This window comes from Balaenoptera borealis (assembly GCF_965194805.1).
Source record: "Balaenoptera borealis genome assembly, chromosome: 4".
Lineage (NCBI taxonomy): Eukaryota > Metazoa > Chordata > Mammalia > Artiodactyla > Balaenopteridae > Balaenoptera > Balaenoptera borealis.
This window is the reverse complement of record NC_138861.1, coordinates 54,019,115-54,044,532: the sequence shown is the minus strand read 5'-3', so window position 1 is coordinate 54,044,532 and position 25,418 is coordinate 54,019,115. Positions and strand designations below refer to the sequence as shown.

Here is a 25,418-nt window from a genome sequence, read left to right as displayed (position 1 = left end):
TTATAAAGTTATTTATATTTAAGAAAATTTTTTTTCAGACTTGAGGCTGTTTTCTGAGTTCCAGGAAGCACATAGTGTCTCCTGAGCAATTTGATTAATCTTTACAAATGTTTCTTCCATAACTTAGATCAACAGTAAATAAACTCATATCTCAAAAGGCCTAAGGTTCAGGCAGAAATGTCAAATACACTATTTTAAGTTGTTTCTAAAGCTTGCAAAATGAGCCAATAAAAATTCTTAAGAAAATATTACCTTTGACATAATGATTTAAAAACACAAATAATACATAAAGTCATTATTTGATCATTTCTTAAAGGGTAAAACAGGACAATATTTCAAACCTTGAAAATATAAAAACTCACTCTTACGGGAAAATTAAAAATTTCATGTCTTTAATTTCTTTCTCTTTTAAACTAAAAATTCTAAGAGAACACCAATTTTATTTTCACCAACAGACTTAAGACTTTCTAAATTATTTCCTGTGCAAAATTAGTATACTTATTTCCTGCTTAACAATGAATTTTTTAGAATTCAGTTTAAAAATTTTGTTTATTTCCTGGATAATGGCTGCCATTAATTTGGTAGCTCAGTTTGACAACTCTCAATGGGTAGGTGCACATGCAAAACAACCAAAGAATTATTTAAGTATGGAATATAAATTCATGGATTCACCTGATAAGAGCTTTTTCTCCAAAATATTCTCCTTTCTGCAGAGTTTTTATCAGTTGTGGTTGATCATGGCCCTCAGTACTCTGGGTGACTTTTACCTAAATGATGTCAAATAATTTAAGAAAAGAGAGAGAGAGAAGAAAATAAGGAAAATCTGAACACATACCCATTCAACCAGACCCTCCCGTTCTGTATAAACTTGACTCAACAAGGAAAAATTAAAGCCTTTGCTTTAATTTTGCAGTAGTTATGACAATCCAACTATAGTCACCTCATTTGGATGGACTAGAAAATCCTGTGATTTAACACAATCCACCTTTTATAAGAGGAAGCTTCTCCATCCAAACCTCACCACTCAAAGTTATAATTTTTTACGTGAATCCAGTTATCCTTTCCTAAGTATGCTCAAAGCAAATAATAACGGTCCTGTAGGAACTTTATTTTTTCAAAAAGCCAAATGGAGTTGACAAATCAATCAAGAATAAGACTATCAAGAGTTCTAAATCTCATGTCCATGACTGACTTGTTGATTCCTGTGTACCCTCTAAAACTGAATGCAAAATGTGGATATGGAGGAGGGTCCACAACTTTCATGAGAGTCCCAATGCGATCCACAGCCCAGGAAGGTTCAAGAGCCCCCAGAGCAGAGCCAAACAAAAACTTCAATATTCCTTTTTGTGGCTAGAATTATTCCAGTTCAACATGGTAAGAAGGACTGCATCATTCTGATTAGAAATTCTGGTTAGCGCTTATGGAAATCACAATAAATTTAAAATTTTTTAAATGATAAATGCAATTTGTTTATTAACCAGAATTCTTTCAAAGCATGAGGTCCAGGTTGAGGAGAAATGATAAAAAGTGGTCTGAGTGCTGAAGAGTTTCTGAAACTATTATGTTAAAAAAATTTCTTCCATCACTGGGGGCCCAGTTCAAAGTTCAACCACAAACCAGTTTACAAAGGGCAGTGTCTGATTCTCTGATGATAAACTCTTCCATGGAAGAAAGAGCATTTGTAAAAATCTGACAGTTTATAGACACAGGTGCTCAAGATTTTATCCTTTCCATCAGTATTCCACAAATGCTTTTTGTCTCTGAGGAACACTGTAAAGTGTCAAGCTGGGAATAACCGGCAACATGTTATCCACTCAACATCTAGGTAAAAAAAAAGATCTGTTGTCTATATTAGCGTAAAATTTTCATCAGCATCTAAATCAACTTGAGCAATTGTGCACGAATTGAAGTTCTGAGCCATATTGTTCTACAGCTTGATGCCTGATCATTCTGTCCTCAATTGTCTCGTTCATTCTCTTCCACCTGTTGTTTGTCCTATCAGTGGGATGGGGAAATGTTCCAGCCCTTGATCTTAGACCCTTGGGCTGAGAATCACACACTCGTTGGATTATTAGAAATAATCCAGTCATTTTATACACAATGAAATGACATCCAAAGAAAGCCAAGTGACCTGACTATGGTCACTAAGAAATTACTAAATCAGCTGGAACCCATGACAAGTCTCCAGTGGGCCCAAAGCCAGTGCTCAGACCGCCCCCCGCCGCTTCCCCTTCTGAGAAGGTCCTTTAACTGCTCACTGCAGACAGAGGACTTAGGCTGCAATTCAGAACACTGCTGCGTTTATGGCCAACAGATTTGATACGATTCTTTGATTTACTTTAAGTAAGCTTTAACTAATAGTTACCTTTCCTTTTGCTAAAATGAAAAAGGTGCTTCCTTCCTCGCCCTCTCTAATGATGTAATCTCCTTTGTCATAGTATTCCTATGGGGATGAGAGAAAAAGAAAAAGTTAGATGCAGCGGAGGTGTTCGGATGACACAAATGAAATAGAACTCCTGGTGTCTTAGAAATGAGCATTCCACACCTGTTTCTGTCATTTTTTGCTTATTGTAATTGTAATCTTCTTAAACATTGTTGTCTTAAACCATGAAAAAGTAAGGAGACTTTACTTGTTTATCTGCATTTATGTTTATCTTTCATGGCAAAAAATAATTCACCTGGAATAATGAATTTCAAGCATGGACACTGAAGACACAAAGGGAAACGAGAGCAAGGTAATTATCACCGATCCACAGGTGGGCTTCACCCAAATAATCTAAATATTAACTGTTCAGTGACCTGCAACAGTCTGAAACTGGCGCTAGAGTTTAGAAAAAGGACAAACATTATCTAATAAATTGAAAATATCATCCTCAATGGATATGAGGAATATCAGCCTCAATTCCTAATTTCTTTCAGAGCAATGGTTGGGAAAATTCTACATACACAGTAAGGAGCTCTTTCGTATGGATTCTTTCCAAAGATTTATCATCATGAAAGGTTGACATTAGAATTTTTACATGTAAATTCTGTTTTTCAACAAAGTTTAACCTCATGAAATCCTAAACTGTCACTTATTTCTTCATTTCCCTCATATAGTAGGTGTGTGTAATCAGAGAATTCTTGGCAGGGAGAAGTAATTCATCCATCTGCCAGACCAAAAAAGCAATTCAGTCTCTTAGAAAACAAAAGATGGATTAAACTTTCCATCCCTACTTTGCTTTAATTTGATATTGCCACAAAGTCATAGAACTAAAATGGATCTCTTAATTATTTATACAAACAAAAATGGGCTTGTTTAATTTTCGTAAAAGGCATAAAGAACAACACAATAGCTCTCTCTTATTTTTATTTTAGACTTGAAAATAAAATCCAAACAAAACTACTTTTGTGTCTGCTGTAGTTCAGTATCTTTTTTGGTCATTTACTCTTAAAACATATTTACATTTATGGAATAAACGTTACTCCTAATACTAATAAACTTACCTTTTATTTACATAGCACTATGTACATTTTACAAGGCATTCAACATCTCATGGAAGGAAGCAGACTATCTCAGGGGAAAAAGCACTTTGAAGCCATAGAAATCTAGATTCAAATCTCAGTTCTGCTTTGAATTTCACTTTCATCAATCCAGAAAATTCAAATAAGGACATTTACACTCAAAGATTGAGAGGAGATAAGCACATTAGTTTTCTATTGCTGCTGTAACAAATAACCACACACACTTAGTGGCTTGAAAGTACCCTCATTTATTATCTGAGTTTCTGTGGGTCAGAGAGTCCAGGCACGGCGTGGTTCGCCTGAATTTCTCTGTTCAGGGTCTCTCAAGGCTGAAGTCAAGGTGTCAGTAGGGCTGTGTTCCTTTCTGGAGGCTCCGGGGAAAAAACTGCTTTCAAGTGTAATCAGGTTGTTGGCAGAATTCAGCTCCTTGCGGTTGTAGGATAAGGTCCCATTTCCCTGATGGCTGTGAGCTGGGGGCTGCCCCCTTAGCTCCCAGAGACTTCTCTCCTGTCCTTGCACGGAGCCCCCGATATTTCAGAACCAGTAAGGGCACATGGGATTCTTCATACACTTGCAATCTCTCTGACTTCCACTTCTGCTGCATCTCTCTGATTCCAGCCAGAGAAAATTCTCTGCTTTTAAGGGCCCGTGTAATAACACTTGACCCACCTAGATAGTCCAAGATAATCTCCCTTATTTTAAGGCCCCAAACCTTAGTTACATCTGCAAAGTTCCTTTTGCCACGTAACATAACGCATTTATGCATTCCAGGATTTAGGATGTGGATACGTTGGAGGGGGTCCATTTTTGCCTATCACCATAAGTCAATTAAAGGCAGTTAATTTTTGATGCATTAAAAGCACATGAAATGTAGTAAATAATTAATGACTGCCATGTTAAGGGGGAGGATGAGAACGGTTTGCTTAGACGTTACTTAAATCTTCTGGACCTCGGTTTCCTATTCTGTAAAATTAAGATGGTATGACCTACCACACCTAACGATGTGTGAGGACTGGGTGAGATAGTCACCTGCTGACTGCTAATTCCTGTGGAAGAGTCTGTGAGCTGGTCAACGTCTTCCACAGGTAAACTGCATTCCCCAGCCTCCCTGCTGTTAGCTGTGGCCACGTGGTTAACTTCTAGCTAAAAGAGTCTGAGCAGAAGCCATGTATGCCACTTCCATGCCAGGCCCATGAACCATTCCAGACACGTGCCTTCATACTTGTGCCCCTGTAACGGCATGTCCCAGAGAAATCTTGGGAGAGGGGCCATGTGGAAGATGGCAGAGTAGCCATCAGCTTGGGTTCCTGAAGGATTCTGAGTAGCCACCTAGGACCACCCTCCCTGGACTGTTATGTGAGCAAAAAAACATGCTTCTGTTCTACTTGGAAAAGAATATTTTGAGTTTTTACATCACAAGCTGCTTACTCCAACTCTCTATTTTTTCTCATTATCGCTCTATCACAAACCATCACTCGATTCAAGTGCGATTTTACCGTTGAGATGACTGTGACCCGCAAAGGTTAAGTGAGTGACCGTGACACCGCAGTCCAGGGGTCTTCATGATACAGTTAATGTTCAATTCTCTTTACTAGAACTGCTAGGGTCACGGTAGACGTTCCTGTTTCAGGCGGTCTGCCCCTCAGGCTCTCCTGTTCCTATCTCAATCTCAGTCCCCATTACCCATACGAAGCAGAAGGAATCTGGAGAATTCTTGAACTGCTTATAGGCTGTTCTTCAGTTATTATACAGTCTCTGGTCTGTGCAGATGTGCAGCTTTAATTTCTGTCGGTCGGATGAGCCAAAAGGCAGAAGCTGGAAAGGGAACACTGAGAAAGAGCTTTGTTGTTTCTTAAGGGTCAAGCTTCCTAGTGGTATTTTTCCCAAGGATGAGTCTTTGTCACCCAAAACCATGGGAGGAAGATAAATAATACCTCCCAGTGTGTTGACGGTAACTTCATAGATCAGAAAAGGCTGTGGATGTAGATCAGACCAAAAATATATAGTGGTAAGTACTGGCTACGATGCCAGACTAGCCAGTGTTTGTCAACTGGGGAGTGCAGCCAGTCTAGCCAGGGTGGTCACCAAGACCAAAAAGAGAACTGCAAACAGTGTGGTTTACTGTCCTGTGGTTACATTGCAAAGGGGTCCCTTAGAGGACCAAGAAGCCATAGACCCTACCCTGTGAAGCGATGGTTTTCAAGCAGATTTTACCCTGACCTACAGTAAGAAATATATTTTACATATACACCCACATACACACATGTGAGCGTGCACACATTTGTATAAAACTGAAACATATCTGAACAATACTTATGCTTACTACTCTGATATTTTTTTAAAGTGTTCCTCTAAATTGATTTCATGACCTACTAATGAGTTGTGTCCCACAGTCTGAAAAAGAAGATATCTAGAAACACTGAGAGTAGGTACTTAGTATATGGCAAAAAGGAAAGTTAGGAAATCAATTCCAGGGCAGACTGAGAGACAGAGGTTAAAAGTAAACCATACACTGGAAAAAAAAGAAGAAGAAGAAAACCATACATCAGCAACTGCTAAAGATGGAAAGAGTTTTTCATGTAAAGAAAATGCTCATTCTGTGATAGCTAGCAAAATGACAGATAGAGCCTGAGTGCCTGTAAATAGAATATATGAAACCAGAATTAAAATCTAAGGTGACGGAGGACAAAGACAAAGAAGCAAGCCTATGATTTCCTTAGTTTCTTTAGTGTGCGGCTAGAAATCTTCATCACAAAGAAGAATTGATGAAACACAGTCAGATGTATGATCACACACACACACACACACACACACACACACACACACACACACACACACACAAACCCTGCATCATGTGACCATGTCCCTAAGTTGATTGTTTAAAAAACTGTATACATTTATTGGGGTTTGTTACCAAGTACAGTAGTTAAAACACCTTAGAAATTTTAAAGCAAACACACCTGGATCAGGTGGACCCTATCAACCATTCCAGCATAATTTAGTATCTGATTGATTATTTCTAAAGAACCGGAGCCTAAATAATGAAAATCAACAGAAATTCCTCCATTTGGGTGAGCCAACTGTATAGAATTTTGTAACTGAAACACTGAGACAGCCCATAGAGATGTGAGCCAGCACCCTCTTATTTTATAGACGAGATGATGCCCCCCACAATTAACTGACAGCTGCGAGGGACAGAGGCTTGACCATAAACCCTAATCTCCACACTTTGGACTAGATAACTTTCTAGGACACCTAGCTGCCCCCCCTTTAATGAACAGGTCCATAAACTGGCAAAATCCACAATTATCTCAACTTTTTTATGGTTCTAGATGTAACCATTAAAATGAGAAAAACCCTCTGGCTTCTGCAAGTGTTAGCAGGAACTATAAGAAAGGAAGACTAGACTTTCAAAAAATGATGAAAAATGGAAAACTTGTGACTAAAGAGGCAGACTATGGCAAACCCTAAATACATGTATTCAATTCATAACTTTAAACTTTAAGAATCGTATTGTTAAAATGTTAAAATGTGGATTTCTGGGTCCCTACCTCAGAGTTTCTGATTCAGTAAGTGTGAGGTAGTACCTGGGAATCTGCCTTTTAAGCAGCATCACTGGTGATCTGATTAAGGACAAGGACATTTCACATTCCCCACCCCAGCCCCACTCCCACTAGAGCTCCAGTTTAATGAAAGATGCCATGTCAGAGTGGCAGTGCAGAGGGTCACTGGGTCAAATACCAAATCTTTGTAACAAAGAGTTCGGTAACTTTTTTATCCACCACACAGTCAAATCCCAGGCTTCCCGGATCTCTCACTGAGAGTGGAAACAGAAACTCTTCCCACTCTTGTCTTCCGTACTACACAACTGCCAGATACAGAAGTCACATTGTCATTTTCATTATCATTAATAGTCACACTGCATTTGGAATCTGTGTTATGCTTTAGGGTGTTCGCTAGTTAACTCTTAAAGTGCACCAGTGAATATGTTGCTACTTTTCCCACCCTCTTTTTCCCATTAGACCACGAGAAGAGGTTTAAAGGCAATGTCTGCCTCCAGAACTGAACACTTTGGGTGATTTATGCTAAAGCAAGAAATGCTGTTGGAACACTGCACATTCGGGCCATGTGGTCTAGGACTTCAACAAACAAGTCTTAACAAACACATCAGACCACCTGCTTGGTGATGGGAAATTCTGATACTCCCTCCCCGCCCCCTGCACAAAAACTTAAAACCACCCAAAATCAACTCCTAAATAGCATGCCAGATTCAGCCTGTTTTTCTCAAAGATGATGGAGCCAGTTTGTGGGACAGCTGGCCCTGGAGCTCAGCAGGTGCTCTGTCATAACTCCAATGCATTAGTGATTGGCTGTGGTCAGGACCCGGTTGATGGGTCATTAGTCCAAGCTATGCTGGTAAATTATGTGCTTTTCTTAGGCGCTAAATAGATCCCATTACTCCCTTGTTAATCACTTTCGAATTTGTGAATTTTCACACATTACAGAGACACATTTGTTTGCCAGGTATGAATAAAGAGCCCTTTATAAACCACGCTGCTGTCTGCAAATGCTAATATATAATAAAGTCTTCTAGGGTGTTTTAAAAGATGAGACTTTCAAATTCGAACTGTGTGTTAATTAATACTAGGTTGGAGCCCCCATCTATATATTCTGTAGCTATTGCCTGTGGGTACTATAAATATGTCTAATTTACCATTTATTTTTAATGATACTAAATTTTAATATTTTCTGTCAGCATGGAATTCCCCTCTGGTGAGTCTACTCTATTAGTGTTATATTAAAAACAGATTTCCTCGGTTAACAAAAAAATATAGGGCCTCTCCAGCTTTAAAAAAAACACTCAGAAATTAGGATGAATTATTAATTTGTAACATCTGTGATTGGGTTATGTTACACTGAGAAAATCCCAAGAGATGCAGGGCAAGCAGTCCTCTTGAAAATGACTTCATATCTGAACGCTCTGGAGACACAAGGCCAGGCACTGTGTCATCATGGCCTGTCCTTGATAAACTGCTGGATGGGTTCCATGAATTGTAAATGGAAACTTTACTGGTGTCACTTACACTTAAGGATAAAATGGTTGGTGCTCCCTTCTCAACAGGTATTAGTTTACATTGTATATTGAGATTGACAGAGGCATGAATCTGTCAACAATCAGTCTTGCAGGGTATTTTTTGTCTCCCACTGAGAATAGCTTTACAAAATCTTAAAGTCTACATCTGACTCCTTTACTATTCCTTACCTCCTTTAAGTTCCCGAAAAGCAATTTGGTTTCAATGAAATTGACCCACACACACCAAAAAAAAGTTAGACAGAGGTTATTTACTTTGAATATTAATCTCTGAAGAGGTTTTCATATAATGCATATTATTGGAATCCAAGGTACATGTCATAAAAGCATTATTCACAAAAAGACTTGACTAGTCTTGGACAAGAACCAACCACATGCATGATGCCTAATATGAATTTTTGAACACGTTCCAAAACGCCATTTTCCTCTAGATGTTAAAATAGGTAAAGTGCTTCTTAAGTACAGGGGTTTTTTTTGTTTGTTTGTTTTTTTTAATGTCTTTCCATAGCCTAGAATTTTCAAGTATGGAGTGTTTCATAGCTTGATTCAGAAGCCTGTTCACGAAAGTCCCAATATACCCTTTCTCTACTCCATGACCTAATTATGCATCACTGACTCCTTCATACTACGAAAACTCTGTAAGGGATTGTGATGTTAATTGCAGAAAATCAAATGCCTCTTGAGTGAGGCAGATTAGTTTTATAAAGTATACTAAAAAGATTAAAATATGTAAATCAAATGTCACTTTACACATGCAAATCCAATTTTCTTTCATATATTTCAGAAGAGTGCCCGAACCCCACCCCAGCCCCTTAATTCAGTGTGAGTTTTCACAATAGAAAAAGGCTCTCGGTCTCTGTGGACTGGTGATCACCATCTTTTCCTTTTTAATCATTTACAGTGTTAATAATGACTAGATTATATAATCTTTTAATGAAATATAGTTTTTACTTTATAATTTCTTACCACTTCCAAGCAGTCAATGATCTTGGTTAATTTATCTTCAGGTAAATTCTTCAGCAAGGATACGCTGCAAAATTAAAAAGAAACCTTTATTTAATTATCATCCTGAATTAAACTATAAATATACACCTCTACATAGATTCATGCATGCATTTAAAAAATATAATGCACTTTAATTTTTCCAAAGTAAACCTCCAAATATATCACACATAAATAACTGAATTTCAGATACAATGAAATTATATAATCACATATAACAGCAGACATTTATCACAGGTAAATAAATACAAATAGTAAGACCCCATGAAAGGAAAAAAATCAAATTTTGTTTCTTTGGAGAAAAAAAAATTACATTTGTTGTTGGCTTTCGAAGTGAATAACATCCAGAAATGTGTTCCACATCTCAATATCTCTTTTATTAGCATGGATGAGGACCTCTGCTTCCAGAGGAGAATCAGATTTTCATCTAAATCCTTGTAATTAAGTAAAGACTGAATCCAGGAGGGAATGTAGGAATTAGCATGGAAATGATCTTGATTATTAGTCATATTGTACTGTCTTTTAAAATTAATGGTAGCCAGAGGCATGTAATAGGAACATTTTTACAGATAATAATAATATACAGAGAATGATAGAATACTGAAATTGTTTGAAAAAAATCAAAAAATTCCACTCAGTATGATTAACCCATCAATATGATTAAATTGTTCTTTTAGAGAAATTTCTACTTTACCCATTTTCACTCAGGACTGTTGAAATAATTTCTATAAGATAGATACTTCTTTCTTACCATCTAAAATTTGACACCCCTAAGGAAAAAATGATGCTCTTCCATAAATACATGATTGGATTTGAGTTTTGAAAAGAGAGCTCTAGATTCATTCTTGAACACATGCACCAGGAGGCATGTAGCCAGGAGCTGGGTCTAAGAATGTCTGCATCTGAATCATTTGTAATTGCAAAACACTGGAACATGCCCAATGGGAGAGCAGATAAATGAACTGTGGTCGAGTCAGATAACAGAACTCTACAACAGGAGAAATGACTGCACTAACCAAGTAGATGAACCTTAAAAAATGTATTGAGTGAAAAAACTGACTTGCAAAAATAACACCAATTTTGTAAAGTTCAAAAATAGGCTAAACCAAGCTACAGGCAAAATAATAAAGAATAGCAAGGTTACGATTACCAAACTTCACAATACAGACTACTCCAAGGAGAGGAGGTACCCCAAGGAAGGCTAGAAAATGACATAGGGGAGCAAATGAGAATGGCAACAACATTGCTAACTTTCTACTTAGGCTGGGCCGTAGCTTGATGGGGCTCACTTTGTTATTATGTTATTATAACTTACATATGTACTATGTATCATTTGATACATGTCAGATACTTCATGATAAAAAGATGTAAATGGAAAAGAGCTTACTGTATATTATGAAACAAAGAGAAATGTATTTCTCTAATATGTCTCCTTATGGATGAAAACGTAAAAGGGTTAACCAGAACTTTTTTCTGTATAGTGGCACATAGAAGAAAAGGGAATACTTGTTATTCCTTTGGTTTAATTGACTAACACATGCCCTTCATGAAAGTTCTACTTCGGGTCCAAACTGGGTGCTGTAGCGTTAGTGAAAATTCTCTCCTGTAAGCCTATCACCTTTGGGGATTGGTGAGGAAATTGATATGAGAAAAAATCTTTTTTCTGTCTCCCCTCTATGAAGGCAGAGATCAGGTTTATCTTGTTCATCACTGACTCCACAATGTTTACGCCTGGCAATAAGTATTCATTGAACGAATGCATGAATAACAAAAAGAAGAAAAGGAGGGAAGGAACCTGTACTAGTAAATTCTCTGAGCTCCCTCCACTAAGGCAGAACACACTAGACTCCAAGGGAAAACCTAGTGGCTCAGGTTTTATCTCAGACATGATGCAACCCATGGGCACCCGTTTATTTATGTATCCTTTTTTGGCCCTTGCATAAGTGCAGTTTATTAGCTTTAAATACTGACCTGCATTGCTCAGTTGCTGGATTTTGAGATTACCTATACTCAGGTAGACCCCACAACATGATGGCTAAGGCACTGATTGTCATATAGGTAAGGCACCTTCTTGTCATTACTGCAGCTCTCTTCCAGGAGTCATTATTGTTTCCGGGAAAGTAAATCATCAAGAGTCCATATGAAAAACCTCAATGCCTGCAATGTTCTACTGATTAACAATGCCTTCATTCAATATTCACTGAGTCCTCACTATATGCTAGGCATGGCACAGCCCTAAAATCATTGACTTTGCAGGCTAGTTATGCAAGATAAAGTCACTATACTTAAAAAGAACTTAGAATTTATTTTTGGAAACCACAGGATATTTTATTGTTATTACCACTTATCAAAGGTTACATTTCATTACAGTATGTATTGCAGTTTCAGAGACTGTCAAATCTCCCACAAAAGACACAGAAATAGTTTAAATAAGGAACTTATACTTTCCAAAAAAAATGTTTTTAATGTGTAGCTGACCTTTTCAGTTACATAGGTACTTGTTTCTCTGTAATTTGATGCATCCAAGTTGTTGGGGGTTCAGAACAGTTGACAAAATGTGTATGTTCCAAGGATCCATGTCATGATAGCAAGCATAATAACATTTTTGGCAAGCTAATTTGCTGCAAATAATAGTAATTTGGAAGATGGTGTGGCTATGCCAATGAGAAAAAATGTCTCAGGTAAAGCAAGTAAGGATAGTAAAATAATTTATTTTAATATTATTCTAAGCAAAGCATTATTATCTTTTGTTATCTACTTCCAAATTATAGGACATCTTTCAAAGTCAACTGAGCCACCCAAGTGAATATTTTAGGATGTTATGCACATTATTCTATACTATGTGTAATGACTCCATCAATACAAGGGCAAAATTAGCAAAAGAAATAAATCAGTGAATAAGGCTAATGGGAATGAAACATAATTCTTCATATATATAGTGGCATTTACTGCAAGAGAATACTTTTGTTCCTTTGGCTTAATCATATGGAAAATGTTTAAGTAAGAAAGACTGTAGTAAAATAATTACTCTGATAAAACCAACATATCCACAATATGGCTACACCACTTTCTGCTCTTTCTGCCACCAATGTGTTATTCTTACCTTCTGAGGAAGTTTCTGTACTGTTCATCTCTAGCTTGAGCTGTCCTTCTCATTATATTCTGGAACACCTCTCGATCTAGTGCCCATGTTTTAACATTGGTAATAGCTTTAGAAAAATCAAGAAAATAATAAAATATCATTTAGCTCTTAGATTAAGAAAACATTCCAACATGTTAATCAATAAATTTTTCATGTACTCTCATAAAATGATATTTCTTGGACAATGCATTATTTAAGCATGCAAATGGAAGGAAGTAGTGATGTAAAGAGTAGGTAATTTTACAAAATCATTTTTGGCTTTGAAATAAATGATGATTTGAAAGTGAGCAGCAAAAGATTTCCATTCTAATTATGTTTTGCTTAGGATGATATTAAAATTAGTTTGCAATCCCTAATTACACACTACATCATCAGGAGGTATTTTAGATTTGTGCTATGATACAAAAGAAAGCCAGCCAGCCTGTAGCTAATCCAGAGAGTGAAGAATTCACAAGCAGATAATTGAAAGTTAAAGATCTCTGCGTGTGAGTCTGTTTTTATGTCTTTTTATGTTGTTTAGACACTGTTGCTAACGGGAGCCAATATATTTTAAGAATCTCTATGGTTACTTTTACATAAAATATATAAAATCATTTTCAAAGAGATTATGCAAGACAGTTTTTGGGACAACCTTTTCATAGGAAAGACATTAAAATCAAGAATAAAATCTAAAAAGGAAGAAGAACAGAAGTAGCAGCTCTAAAATATCTGTATGAAATTATGGTAGTAAGATATTTTTTAAAGGAGTGATGAGACCCTACAGAAGAGATCAAAATCAAAATCTCTGGTTTACTAAACTTTAGAGTGAATTAGAATTATTTTGACATTCTTGTTAAAAATAGAGATCCCTGGGCCCCATTGTCAGAGATTATTTGGAGTGGAGCCTCAGAATCTGCATTTTTACCAAATACTGCAACAATGCTGACACACATATAACCTCGTCCCAAACTCTGAGAAACACCACATCTGAGTAATTCAGAAGAAAACCCGATATTACCATGAATAAAGTCGATAAAAACAAGAACCCTGAGGAAAAGCAATTGAACTAATCCCAAAAGTCACTCATGAAAACTCTCATTAATTAATTCATATCCTTTTTGATATTTATACACTTTTATTGGTTTAATTAAATTTTCTGGTTTGTAATATGGTCAGAACCTCATGGAGAATAGAAAGCAAACATGCTGGATGAACCAAAGGCAAATGCCTACATAATAAAAAATTGAAGTGGCAACGACAGCAAATACTGGAATCAATTCTGTTTAAAGCCGTATTCATATTTTATATACAGGTATCTGACGGAAAGTTCTTTTTAAGCTTGAATCATTTAGACAAGGGCTTCAATATAAATCCTTTTATAAGCATAGCCTTTCTATTAATAAGAGCATATGGGGCACAATGGCAGACAAAAAGACTCAGGATGCAAGAGTGTCTTAGGTTATCTTTAACGTTATGTAACAATTTTAAAAATACAGCATTTCATCTCCTGTTACCTTTCACAGAGGCAGTTCTTGTACAGTTGTATAAAATGGCTAGTTCCCCAAACGTCGTCCACATAGGAATGGATGATAGCCATTTCTCCCCTTGGAACACCTCTAGTCGACCCTCTATCAAGTAGAATGTAAGAAAACACAAGTAATCAAAATCCACCTGGATTCCATAAGTTAAGAAAAACAATCAGAAGGTATACAAAGCATACAGGTAAGGTATCTTATGATTCTCATTATAATAAAGTGGTTAAGAATGCAGACTGAAGCCCACCCTCTATTAGCTGATTAGCCTGAAGAGTTACCCACTCAGCCTGGGTTCCTCATCAATAATGGGGATAATATTAATAATATTTACTTCATACAGTTGTGAGAAGTAAATAAGTTACTATAGGTAAGGATCACAGATCCATGGCTAGCACACAGTAGATGCCATGTAAGTGTTAGCTGTTGGGACTTCCCTGGCGGTCCAGTGATTAGGATTCTGCGCTTCCACCGCAGGCGGGCACAGGTTCTATCCCTGGTCGGGGAACTAACATCCCGCCTGCTGTGCAGTGCAGCCAAAAAAACCCCACAAAACCCAAAAACAAAGTCCCATATTATTATTATTATGATTGTTACAAAGCTCTTCCCTGAAGCAGTGGATGGCAAGTGTTTCATTTAAAATTCATTCTACCCCATGAAAAATGTAGCACATGAAACTACTTCTCTGGCACAAGGAACACAACAATCGCTGTATGTCTTGAAAACACAGCACAGGTGTTCACACTGGCGGAAGGACTAACTCGTCATAACTGAGAAGTATGCTGGCCCCGGAGTCAGGCTGCCTGGCTCTGACTAGTCTTTGGCCATGTGACCTTGGGTACGTTACTTCACCATGCCTTGCTTGTTGCCTAACCCCTCATTCATTGAAATGCATTAATAAATGAAGTCACTAAGAAGAGAATTAAAAGACAAGCCACAGACTGAGAGAAAATATTTTTGCAAAAGACACATCTGATAAAGAACTGTTTTACAAAATACACAAAGAGCTCTTAAAGTTCATCAGTAAGAAAACAACCTAATTAAAAAGTGGCCAAAGACTTTAACAGAGGCTCACCAAAGAAGATATACAGATGGCAAATAAGCATGTGAAAAGATGCTCCACATCACATTTATCAGGGAAATGCAAATTAGAACAACGAGATACTACTACACACCCAACAGTATGACCAAAATCTGGAACACTGACAACACCGCATGGTGGAGAGGATGTGGAGTAACAGGAATCTCATACATTGCTGGTGGGAATGCTCAATGGTACAGCCAATTTGGAACACAGTTTGGTGGTTTCTTACAAAATTAAACATACCCTTACCATACAATCCAGCAATTGTGCTCTTTAGTATTTATCCAAAGGTGCTGAAAACTTAGGTCTACACAAAAACCTGCACACAGATGTTTATAGCAGTTTTATTCATAATTGTCAAAACTTGGAAATTACCAAGATGTCCTTCAGTGGGTAGATGGATAAACTGTGATACAACCAGACCATGAAATACTACTCAGTGCTAAAAAGAAATGAGATACTAAGCCATGAAAAGACATGGAGGAATCTTAAATACATATTACTAAGTGAAAGAAGCCAATCTGGAAAGGCTAAATACTATATGATTCCAAGTATGTAACATTCTGGAAAAGGGAAAACGACAGAGAAAATTAAAAGATTAGTGGTTGCCAGCAGTTGGGGAGGAGATGAACAGGCAGAGCACAGAGGATTTTTAGGGCAGTGAAAATACTCTGCTTGATAGTCTAATGATGGATATATGCCATTATACACTTGTCGCAACCTAGTGACTGTACAGTACCAAGTATGGACGTTGAGTGATTACGATGTGTCAGTGTAGGTTCATCCTTGGTTTAAAAAAACCTGTACCTTGCTGGTGAGTAACGCTGATAACAGGAGAGGCTGTGGATGTGGGGGGGCAGGGGTATATGGGAAATCTCTGTTCCTCCCTATCAATTTTGCTGTAAACCTAAAACTGCTCTAAAAATTAAAGTCATAAAAAAGAAAAAAGAAGAGTGCTTGACACCAATCTTTGGCTAAGCAGAGTTTGGGGGAAGGGAGAGGCAACTTCCTCACCATGCTTCTGCCCTGGCAATTCTCTTCTCTTTTCTCTTCAAACTAATGCAAATAAAACCTTAGCTAATCAAAAGCATTTGCAAAAAAGACCTATTCTTAGAGGAAGAAAATGGTGGGGTTATTTCTCTTTCCCTTGAAGAACTGGTCTTTCCTTCTCCTAATTCACCACAAAGTAGCTCTGGGTCATCTCTGTCCACCCACTCATTCAATGCATCTGATATGAATACCTATGCTGTGCCAGGAACTAGCCCAGGTGAAAGAGAGACAGGGTAGACAAAACAGAAAAGATATTTATCCTGTTAGAACTTATATTCTAGTAAGAAAGAAATTCTGTTTTGGCTCCGAATCTTATATATTAGTTATGCCATTTAATAATTTCTCATTATAACTAAATTCTATTCCATCAAAACTACTTAGCTGCACTGCTGAGTTAGTATCATGGAACTTTATGCATTTCAAGTTTTTTTCTAATTCGTTATGGCACATGGGACTTGAGCAACACTGAACAATTATATGGAACACCAAAAGTCTAAGCTAAATATGCTTTTACTATTTGCTATTCTTGCTATATTCTATAAAGGGGAGGTTTTGAATTAACAAACTAATTTGCTCGATCAATTAAATCACACAATTCAATTCTTAGATAACATCATAATTAATACAAATAAGAAAGCGTCCAATTTTCATTTCCATGTGTGCTATAGTCCTGACTTCAATAACTATATTGATACTGACTTCTGTTCAAACCCTTCTCTCCCCAAGCCTTTCATCAGAGTTGCTGGCAAAGAACAAGATGAGCTGACATGAGTTTCTCATCCTTCCTTGCAGGTTTCCTAAATATTGGTTGACTTAATGCCCTATCTTCTTCTCTTGCCAGAATGTTCTAGTGTTGCTAACGTAGAAGTGAAAGAGCCAAGAGAAAAGTTGAAAGAGGGGGAAATTGCTCTGGGTCACCTGTCCCTAAAACTTGAAGGCTGGCTAAATTAAGACTGTAATTCACTTCTTGGGGAGAATAATTACTTGAGGATGACTATAGTTTTAAGACCGTCTACAAATACGTACATGGCAAATAATACACTAATAATTATGCAACTGGCATGTTTAAAGAATCAAAATAGAGAAAACAATCTTTTATACACTGTCAATAGATGTGTATTAATTTGTTTGGATAGGCAACTTCTGTTCCACACCTAAGGCCTCAAGGAAACAAGAATCATAAAAGCATTGCTTAACTTTGTTTCTTGGTTTCTGTGATTCTTTTTACCCCTCCTTTCTATACAAGGATTTGTCTAAAGTTGCAGGCCACTTAGCAGAATATAACCTCCCACGGGAATCATGTCTTATTCACCTGTGTCTCTCTCAGAACTCAGCACTGGGCTTTGACCATAGTTGGCCATCAATAAAAAATTATAAAGTTTATAAAGCATTGCTTAGATCGTCAGGACCTACAGTGCAAAACAAAAGGCCACAGCACATCCCAGGTTACCACTACCTCTGGGCAAGCCAGTTAACTTTTTTCCCTAAAACTCAAAAATTTGGGGCAATTCAGAATTTGACATGGCATTCAATAACCGTAAGCCCTGTTCAGATAATTTCTTGTTTCTATAGCTAAAAAAAAATTGTTGAATTCCAGTATAAGATTGATGCGTTTGATAAGCATTTGAGAAATAAATCCTTTTCCTATCTAACCATTATAATCTACCCAGCATGGAAGCATGTTCAAGTGATCATGTATGGAGGAAGCCATTTAAATGGTTCTAAAAACACCAGATTTAACCTTAAGGCATTCCATTTGACTTATCTGTTGGTTAATTGTACCTAAATTGTCTTTTGAAATCATTGGTATATAACGAAAATATTTTACAAAGTCACAAAAATAATTGTTTTCTTTTCCATGGTACAACAATGTAAAAAGGTCAACACAAGCAGCAGTGTTTTGAATACTCTGAAACACCTTCTTGTATATGTTGAGTGAGTGGCACTGTGATTAAAAGTATGGACTCTCTAATCAGATTGTTTAAATTTGCATTCCACCTCCACCACTAATGAGCTGTGTGGCCTTGGGTAAGTTACTTAACCTCTCTGTGACACAGTCCACATAGTAACATGAAGACAGTAGCACTTGCCTAACAGAGTTGGTGAGTCGAAATGAGATCTTTCTATTAAGTACTCAGTAGGATGCTGGACATATAGAAAGCATTCTGTAAATATTAAGTATTAGCAACATGATGATTAGATCAACAAGGTTACTATTTCATGAGCTCAATCTGTTATGTTTTCTACAAATAGAGCAACCAATTTTGCATTTTTATAAATGTTTACAAAAAATCGTTAAACTATAGGCAAATATTTATTATATGGTGACTGGAAAAATCTGTGAAGCCCACCTGCCAGTACAAAGATATGGTTTCCTGGTTCTCCTTGCTTAATAATGTAACTCCCTTGCTGGTAGTTTCTCCCATACATGCATTCCACCATGTCTTTGATCTGCTGAGGATCCAGTCTCTTCAGAAATTGATTTTTATTAAGGGCATCTGTGATGAGCTTCTTCTCACTGGTATAATGGAAGGAAGATGTTAGTTACAATTAGTGAAAACCATGATTCGCTCTTTCGAGTCACTTCATTTTTATTCTTGATATTACTACCTATGTATTTACAACTTTTCCAGCAAGGAAAAAATTTTTTTCTAGCCCCACCAACACCTGACCCTTAGAACTACCATACTTTACTTAGAAATCCTTTGAAAACATTTTTGAATATTTTTTTCTGGTAATCCTTATTAAATCAATTTTATCATCACTCCTAATTGCCATCATCACAAAGGTAGCATCCTTCAAGGTCCCTAGATGCAATACTAATGGACATATGATTTTTAGATGGGAAGCCAGTCTGGTTGGTGGGTAGAAGGTGTATCTAAGGGACTGTAACACAGTATTCATTCACTGATGTATACACGTGTGCCTAATTCCTACGGTGCTAGTCATTTTATATCTTATTTAATACTCACTACTATCCTGTGAGATAATGACTATTCCGACTTTATAGATAAGTAGACTAAAAGCTAAGAAGCAACTTATTCTCCCCTAGTATTTAAATCTAAGTCTGTGAGTCCGAAGTCTGTGCTGCTACCATTCCAACTGTTGCTTCTTCTGACGTGGAGAAGTCGGCTCCCTTGGGACTCATAAGGTTTGATCAGACATAGAGGGTGATGGTGATAGTTCAGGTTTGCCTATGTTTTGACTCTTAGTATGTCTAGACTAGACAGAACCTACATTTCCAATCTCCCAGCCTATTCATTCCCCAAATCAGAAGCCCACTTGTTGGTAATCCTAGAACACTTCAGTTTCTTTTGGAAAAGAAGTAGCTCAAAATAATGGCCTAATCTGCATCACCTTAAATTTCTAATGTTCTAATTAGCATACTTTATATGTAGATATCATAGAATTATGAGCTGGAAGAAAAGTTGCCTAAGTCAGAATCTTTGCGCAATATATTTGCTTTCACTCTAATTCAGTGTGATTCTTTTAAAATATGGGTATTTTCCTATATTTTTCATTCAAACTCTCTCCCGTACATAGCTTTGCTGTTTAAAAACTTGTGACCTTTTCTACACAGAAAGTGTTCAAGGGAATTCCCTGGTGGTCCAGTGGTTAGGACTCAGTACCCGGCGCTTTCACTGTTGGGGTCTGGGTTCGACCTCTGGTGGGGGAACTGAGATCCCACAAGCCAGGTGGCGTGGCTAAATTAAAAAAAAAAAAAAAAAGTTCTCAAACACAAGGTAAAAGTTCAAGGCATTAGATACCTTATGATCCTATCTATCAAATCATTAGGCTTCATGAAGGAAACAAAACAAAGTCTTGTACAGAAATTCCTTCTTCCCTACTCCGTCAACCTCAGAGCCATCTGAACTCTCCAGGTTCCTTGAGAACTTCCTTCCTCCTTCATTTAATCTATCACTATGTCTTGTCAATTCTCTTTACAAAATATCACTGTTATCCATTTTAGTTTCCATTTTCAAGGGTCACCACATCCAAGAAAAAATCTTAGGTCTGGATAATTTTAACAGCTTCCTTTTTGGTTTTTCAGCTTCTAGCCTCTTCCCCCTGCAGTCCATCCTATACCACACTATCAGATTCACATTGGTAAATTCATCTTGACTTCACCCTGATCTCATTCTTCCTTCATCCACCAAAACCAACAATTCATTCAATTAAGATATACCAAAAAAATGCTTTTGCAAGATATTCTTCTCAAGGGTAGAACTGTGAACAATATCATAAAAGTTCCAGATTTCACGAGTCTTTCATGCTAGTGTAACATTCCAGCAAGAGTTTCCTCAATGCCCACATATCCCAATTTCCCAAAATATGTTCCAAGAATCACTGTTCCTTTATAATCAAAAGTTTGCTGAGTTTAAACAATTTTGGAAATTCACCATGCACAGTTTAAAGGTTCAAAGAAATCTTGCAGTAAACAAATCTGTTTAAACCAATGTTTCCCAAACCTCAGTGTCTTCTTTCTTTATTTCTTTTTTTTGGCTTAATTTCTATTAACATTCCATGGAAGTATTATGAAAACCCTTTTGCCATAGAAGACAATCAACTTCCCACAATCTGGTATTCCCCATTTCCCACCACATGCCTCCACTCTATCCATCTAGCACTTACTCCCTAACACAAATCCTTTGTTACAGATAGACTGGTCTCCTCACTGTCTCCTATGCTTGCCACCTTTACCTTCAGGCTTGGCACATGTTTTCTCCTTGAATTTAGCTTCTTCTCCCCTCAACCTACCCAAACATTAGACATCTACCAAGAAACCCCTTATGACCTACTCAACCCTGCCTCGATACTGTAGCTCACACAATCCTTCTGTTCTACCCTAAACTCCTAGAGTACTCGTTTTCATGTCCATCCAACTCACCAAATTTATCAAGCAAATACTTAAGACATAAAAATTAGTAAAGCATGGCCCATAGCCTCAAAGAGTTCCCAGATCCTCTTAACTTAGTTTAGTCCACAAACACATTGTAATATTCTATTAGAAAAGAGTTCTTGGTACTTCCCTGGTGGCATAGTGGTTAAGAATCCACCTGCCAGTGCAGGGGACACGGGTTCGAGCCCTGGTCTGGGAAGATCCCACATGCCATGGAACAACTAAGCCTGTGCACCACAACTACTGAGCCTGCACTCTAGAGCCTGCGAGCCACAACTACTGAGCCCATGAGCCACAACTACTGAGCCCACGTGCCACAACTACTGAAGCCTGCATGCCTAGAGTCTCTCTGCAACAAGAGAAGCCACCACAATGAGAAGCCCGCACACCATAACGACACTTGCCACAACTAGAGAAAAGCTCGTGTGCAGCAATGAAGACCCAACTCAGCCAAATAAATAAATAAATTTATTTTTAAAAAAAAGAAAAGAAAGAAAAGAGTTCTATCTATGAGGTTTTCTCCAAACTAAATCATAAATACTTAGAGTGGTTCTTGTCTGGAATTTTCTGTTTACAAAGCCACATACAGCAGTGATTAAGAGTATGAAGTTTGCAACTTCTCCTATAACTATGATATAGGCCAGCTATTATAAGCACAACTCTCCCTGCTCACACAAAACAAGTACAAAAGTTGATTAAAGTATATATTTACAAATCTATTTGACAGCATTGGAGACCTATCAACTTAGCAACAGCTTGATGAATGATGATCAACAAGAGAACATGAATTTGACATTCACCTCTGCTTTTTCCTTCAAGGTATTTATTGATTTGTAGGCAGCCTTAAGCAGAGTTTTGGCAGTCTCAAAGGGTTGGGAAGACACAAGTCAGTGTTCAAGACACACCATGAAAGAGGATCCTGGTAAACATCCAGAATTTCAGATGGGACATCTAAAGGGCTGTAAACTAGAAGTAAAGACTAACAAAAATCAGGCAAAAAGAGCCCCAAACCAACTTTGAAACTATTCCTATTTTGGCTAAAATTATTTGCCCCTGCTTAACTGCCTGTGAGAAGCAAAGGTGAATCTTTTCTGTAGGATGTTCACAAAATCTAGGATTCAAATTTTCTCTATAATTTTTCCATAAGGAGTATCTTGCATGATATCAAAAACTACCAGGCATACCAGGAGAAAAGATCAAATGACTGAAGACCAAAAGGAAAAAAAACAATAGAAGCAGACCCACAGTAGATTAAAAAAATTGTATGTATCAAGCACAAACTTTAGTACAACTATAATAGGTTTAAGAAAATCAAGGATAAAATGGAAAATGTCAACAGAGAACATGAACCTTTTTAAAAATCAAGTAGATATTCTAGAATTGAAACATACAATATCTGAAGCTTGGACCTCAATAGATAGGTTTAAAATCTGATAAGACACAGCTGAAAATGATTACAAACTGAATATGGGCAGGTAGAATATATCCAGATAGAAGACTGGAGAAAATCTAGGATAGAAAATAGAACAATAAAAACAAAATCAAAACATAGGAGACATATATGGCATGATAGAGAAGTTGAGCATATATGTAATCTGGACCCCCAAAGAAAGGGAAAGAATTGGCCTGAAACAATACATGAAGGTATCATATTCAAGAATTTTCTTAAATCAATGAAAATGTATCAAGCCATAGACAATAAACTCCAAACAAAATATATATATAAAAAAAAATTTAGTCCCATCATAGTCAAATTATTGAAAATCAAATACAAAAAGAAAAATCTATGAAGCAGCTGGAGAAAACAGACATATTACCTTCAAATGACCAACAACAGGACTGACTTACTCTTCAACAGAAATAATGGAAACCAGAAGACAGTGGAATATCTTCAAAGTGCTTCAGAGTGCCTATTTCAATATCTTTACCCAGTGAAAACAGCCTTCAAAAATGAAAGCAAAATGAATATATTTTCAAAATATTATTCCGTTGGCAGCAGACTTAACAGAGAAGGAAAATGATCCTGGATGGAAACTAGCAGATGTTAGAAGAAAGAAAGAATGGGAAAAGTAAATATGTGGGTGACTAAAGGAAGCTCATCTTTATAAAAGAGTAATAATAATACCTTGTAGAGTTTGAAATATGTGATAAACAAAATGTATGAAAACAAACAGCCAAAACAGCATGGTCAGTAAATGGAGTTAGTTAACATAATTTAAAAGCACTAATCTATATTGGAAATTGAACAAGTTAAGGATGCATGTTACAATTTAGGGGAACCCCTACAAGATTAGACAAAGAATGTTTAACTAGAAGAGAAAATGGAATAATAATATGAACTTAATTAATTCAAGAAAATGGAAAGAAAATAGAGAAAAAGAAGTGAAACAAATAAGAAACAAATAGTAAGATGTTAACGTTAAACCCAAATATTTTGTATTTACATTAAATATAAATGTAATAAATACCCCAATTAAAAGACCAGATTGTCAGACTGATAAAATAAATAAATAAAAAAGAAAATACCAAGTATATGTTGCTTATAAAAGATATGCCTTAAAGATAATGATATAGAAAAGTTCAAAGTAAAAAGGCAGAAAAAGCTTTGCTATGTAAACAGCAATTACAGGCATACCTCAGAGATATTTTGGGTTCAGTTCCAGATCCCAACAATACAGCAAATATTATAATAAAGTGAGTCACACAAATTTTTTGGTTTCTCAGAGGCATATAAAAGTTATGTTTACACTATACTGTAGACTATTAAGTGTGCAATAGCATTATGTCTAAAAAGCAATGTACACACCTTAATTAAAAAACACTTTTTTGTTAAAAAATGCTAACCATCGTCTGAGCCTCCAGCAAGTCATAGTAGTAACATCAAAGATCACTGATCACAGATCACCATAACAAATACAGTAAAAGTGGAAAATGTTTAAAATATTGTGAGAATTACAAAAACATGACACAAAGACATGAAGTGAGCAAATGCTGTCAGAAAAATGGGGTACCTATAGATCTGCTGGACATAGGGTTGCCACAAACCTTCAATTTGTAAAAAATGCAATATCTTAAAGTGCAATAAAGTGAAGCACAATAAAACAAGGTATGCCTGTATAGAGAAAATTTTCCTTGATACAAGAAAGTAGACTTTAAAGAAAGACATTATTTCTAGAAATGAAGAGGAATATTTTATATTGATATGTTCAGGAAAATACATATATTCTGAATGTGTATCCATCTAGTTAGATACCATCAACTTGACAAAAAAACAACTGACAAAATTAAAAGAAGAAATAGACAAATCCACAATCACTTTGAGAGATTTAAAACATCTCTCTAAGAAATAATAGAATAAGCAGACAAAAATTAGTTAGAAGGTAGAAGATCTAAACTCTTGATTATCAAACTTTACTTAATCTCTTGACCTAATAGCTATTTTAAAGGTTGTATTCAACCAGTTTGGAATACACATTCTTTTCAAGTACACGAAAAACCTTCACGAAAACTGACTTTATGGGGACTGTAAATCAAACCTAACAAATTTCACAGGATTGCATAATACAGAGTATATTCTTTGAAAACAATAGAAGCTAAAAATTTAAGCTAGAAATCAATAACAAAATCATTAACAAAAATAATCAGAAAATCCTCAAATGTTTGAGAACTGAGTAATATATTTCTGAACAGCTCATTGATCAAAGGAAGATTAAATCATAGGGAATAATATTTTGAAATAAATGATAAAAATGTGATTATCAAAACTTGTGGGATGCAGTTAAATCAATACTAAGAGGAAAACTTACAGTATTAAATAGATACATCACAAAAGAAAACAGATTAAAAATGAATGACTAAGTGTCTATCTCAAAGAGCTAGAAAAAGAAAAGCAATTGAGCTCAAAAAAGGGAAAAGGAAATAACAAAATAGAAACAAATAATACAGAAAGAAAAAAGTGCAATGAAGAGGATCAAGAGAGCCCAAAATAGGTTATTTGAAAAGTCAAATAGAACTGAAAAATTCATGGCAAATGGGGGGGTGGGGAGAAAGAATAATTACCAATGTTGGAAATGAGAAAAGGGACATCACTATGGATATTACAGATAGGAAAAATGAGTGGACAGTATGAATAA

At 36.4% G+C, this 25,418-nt stretch overlaps 1 protein-coding gene across 2 annotated transcripts in view; it reads right to left on the bottom strand.

Annotated features, from left to right (window-relative positions):
- PRKG2 (protein kinase cGMP-dependent 2) overlaps positions 1-25,418 on the bottom strand; it is a 95,113-nt gene that overhangs the window by 44,685 nt on the left and 25,010 nt on the right. For both annotated transcript variants that reach the window (XM_082389341.1, XM_082389340.1), the window contains exons 3-8: positions 18,737-18,903; positions 14,234-14,347; positions 12,702-12,807; positions 9,563-9,626; positions 2,366-2,443; positions 673-767 (exon numbers count right to left, since the gene is read on the bottom strand). In XM_082389341.1, coding sequence (XP_082245467.1) covers positions 673-767; positions 2,366-2,443; positions 9,563-9,626; positions 12,702-12,807; positions 14,234-14,347; positions 18,737-18,903 — 624 coding nt within the window. The remainder of the gene's footprint in view (positions 1-672; positions 768-2,365; positions 2,444-9,562; positions 9,627-12,701; positions 12,808-14,233; positions 14,348-18,736; positions 18,904-25,418) is intronic.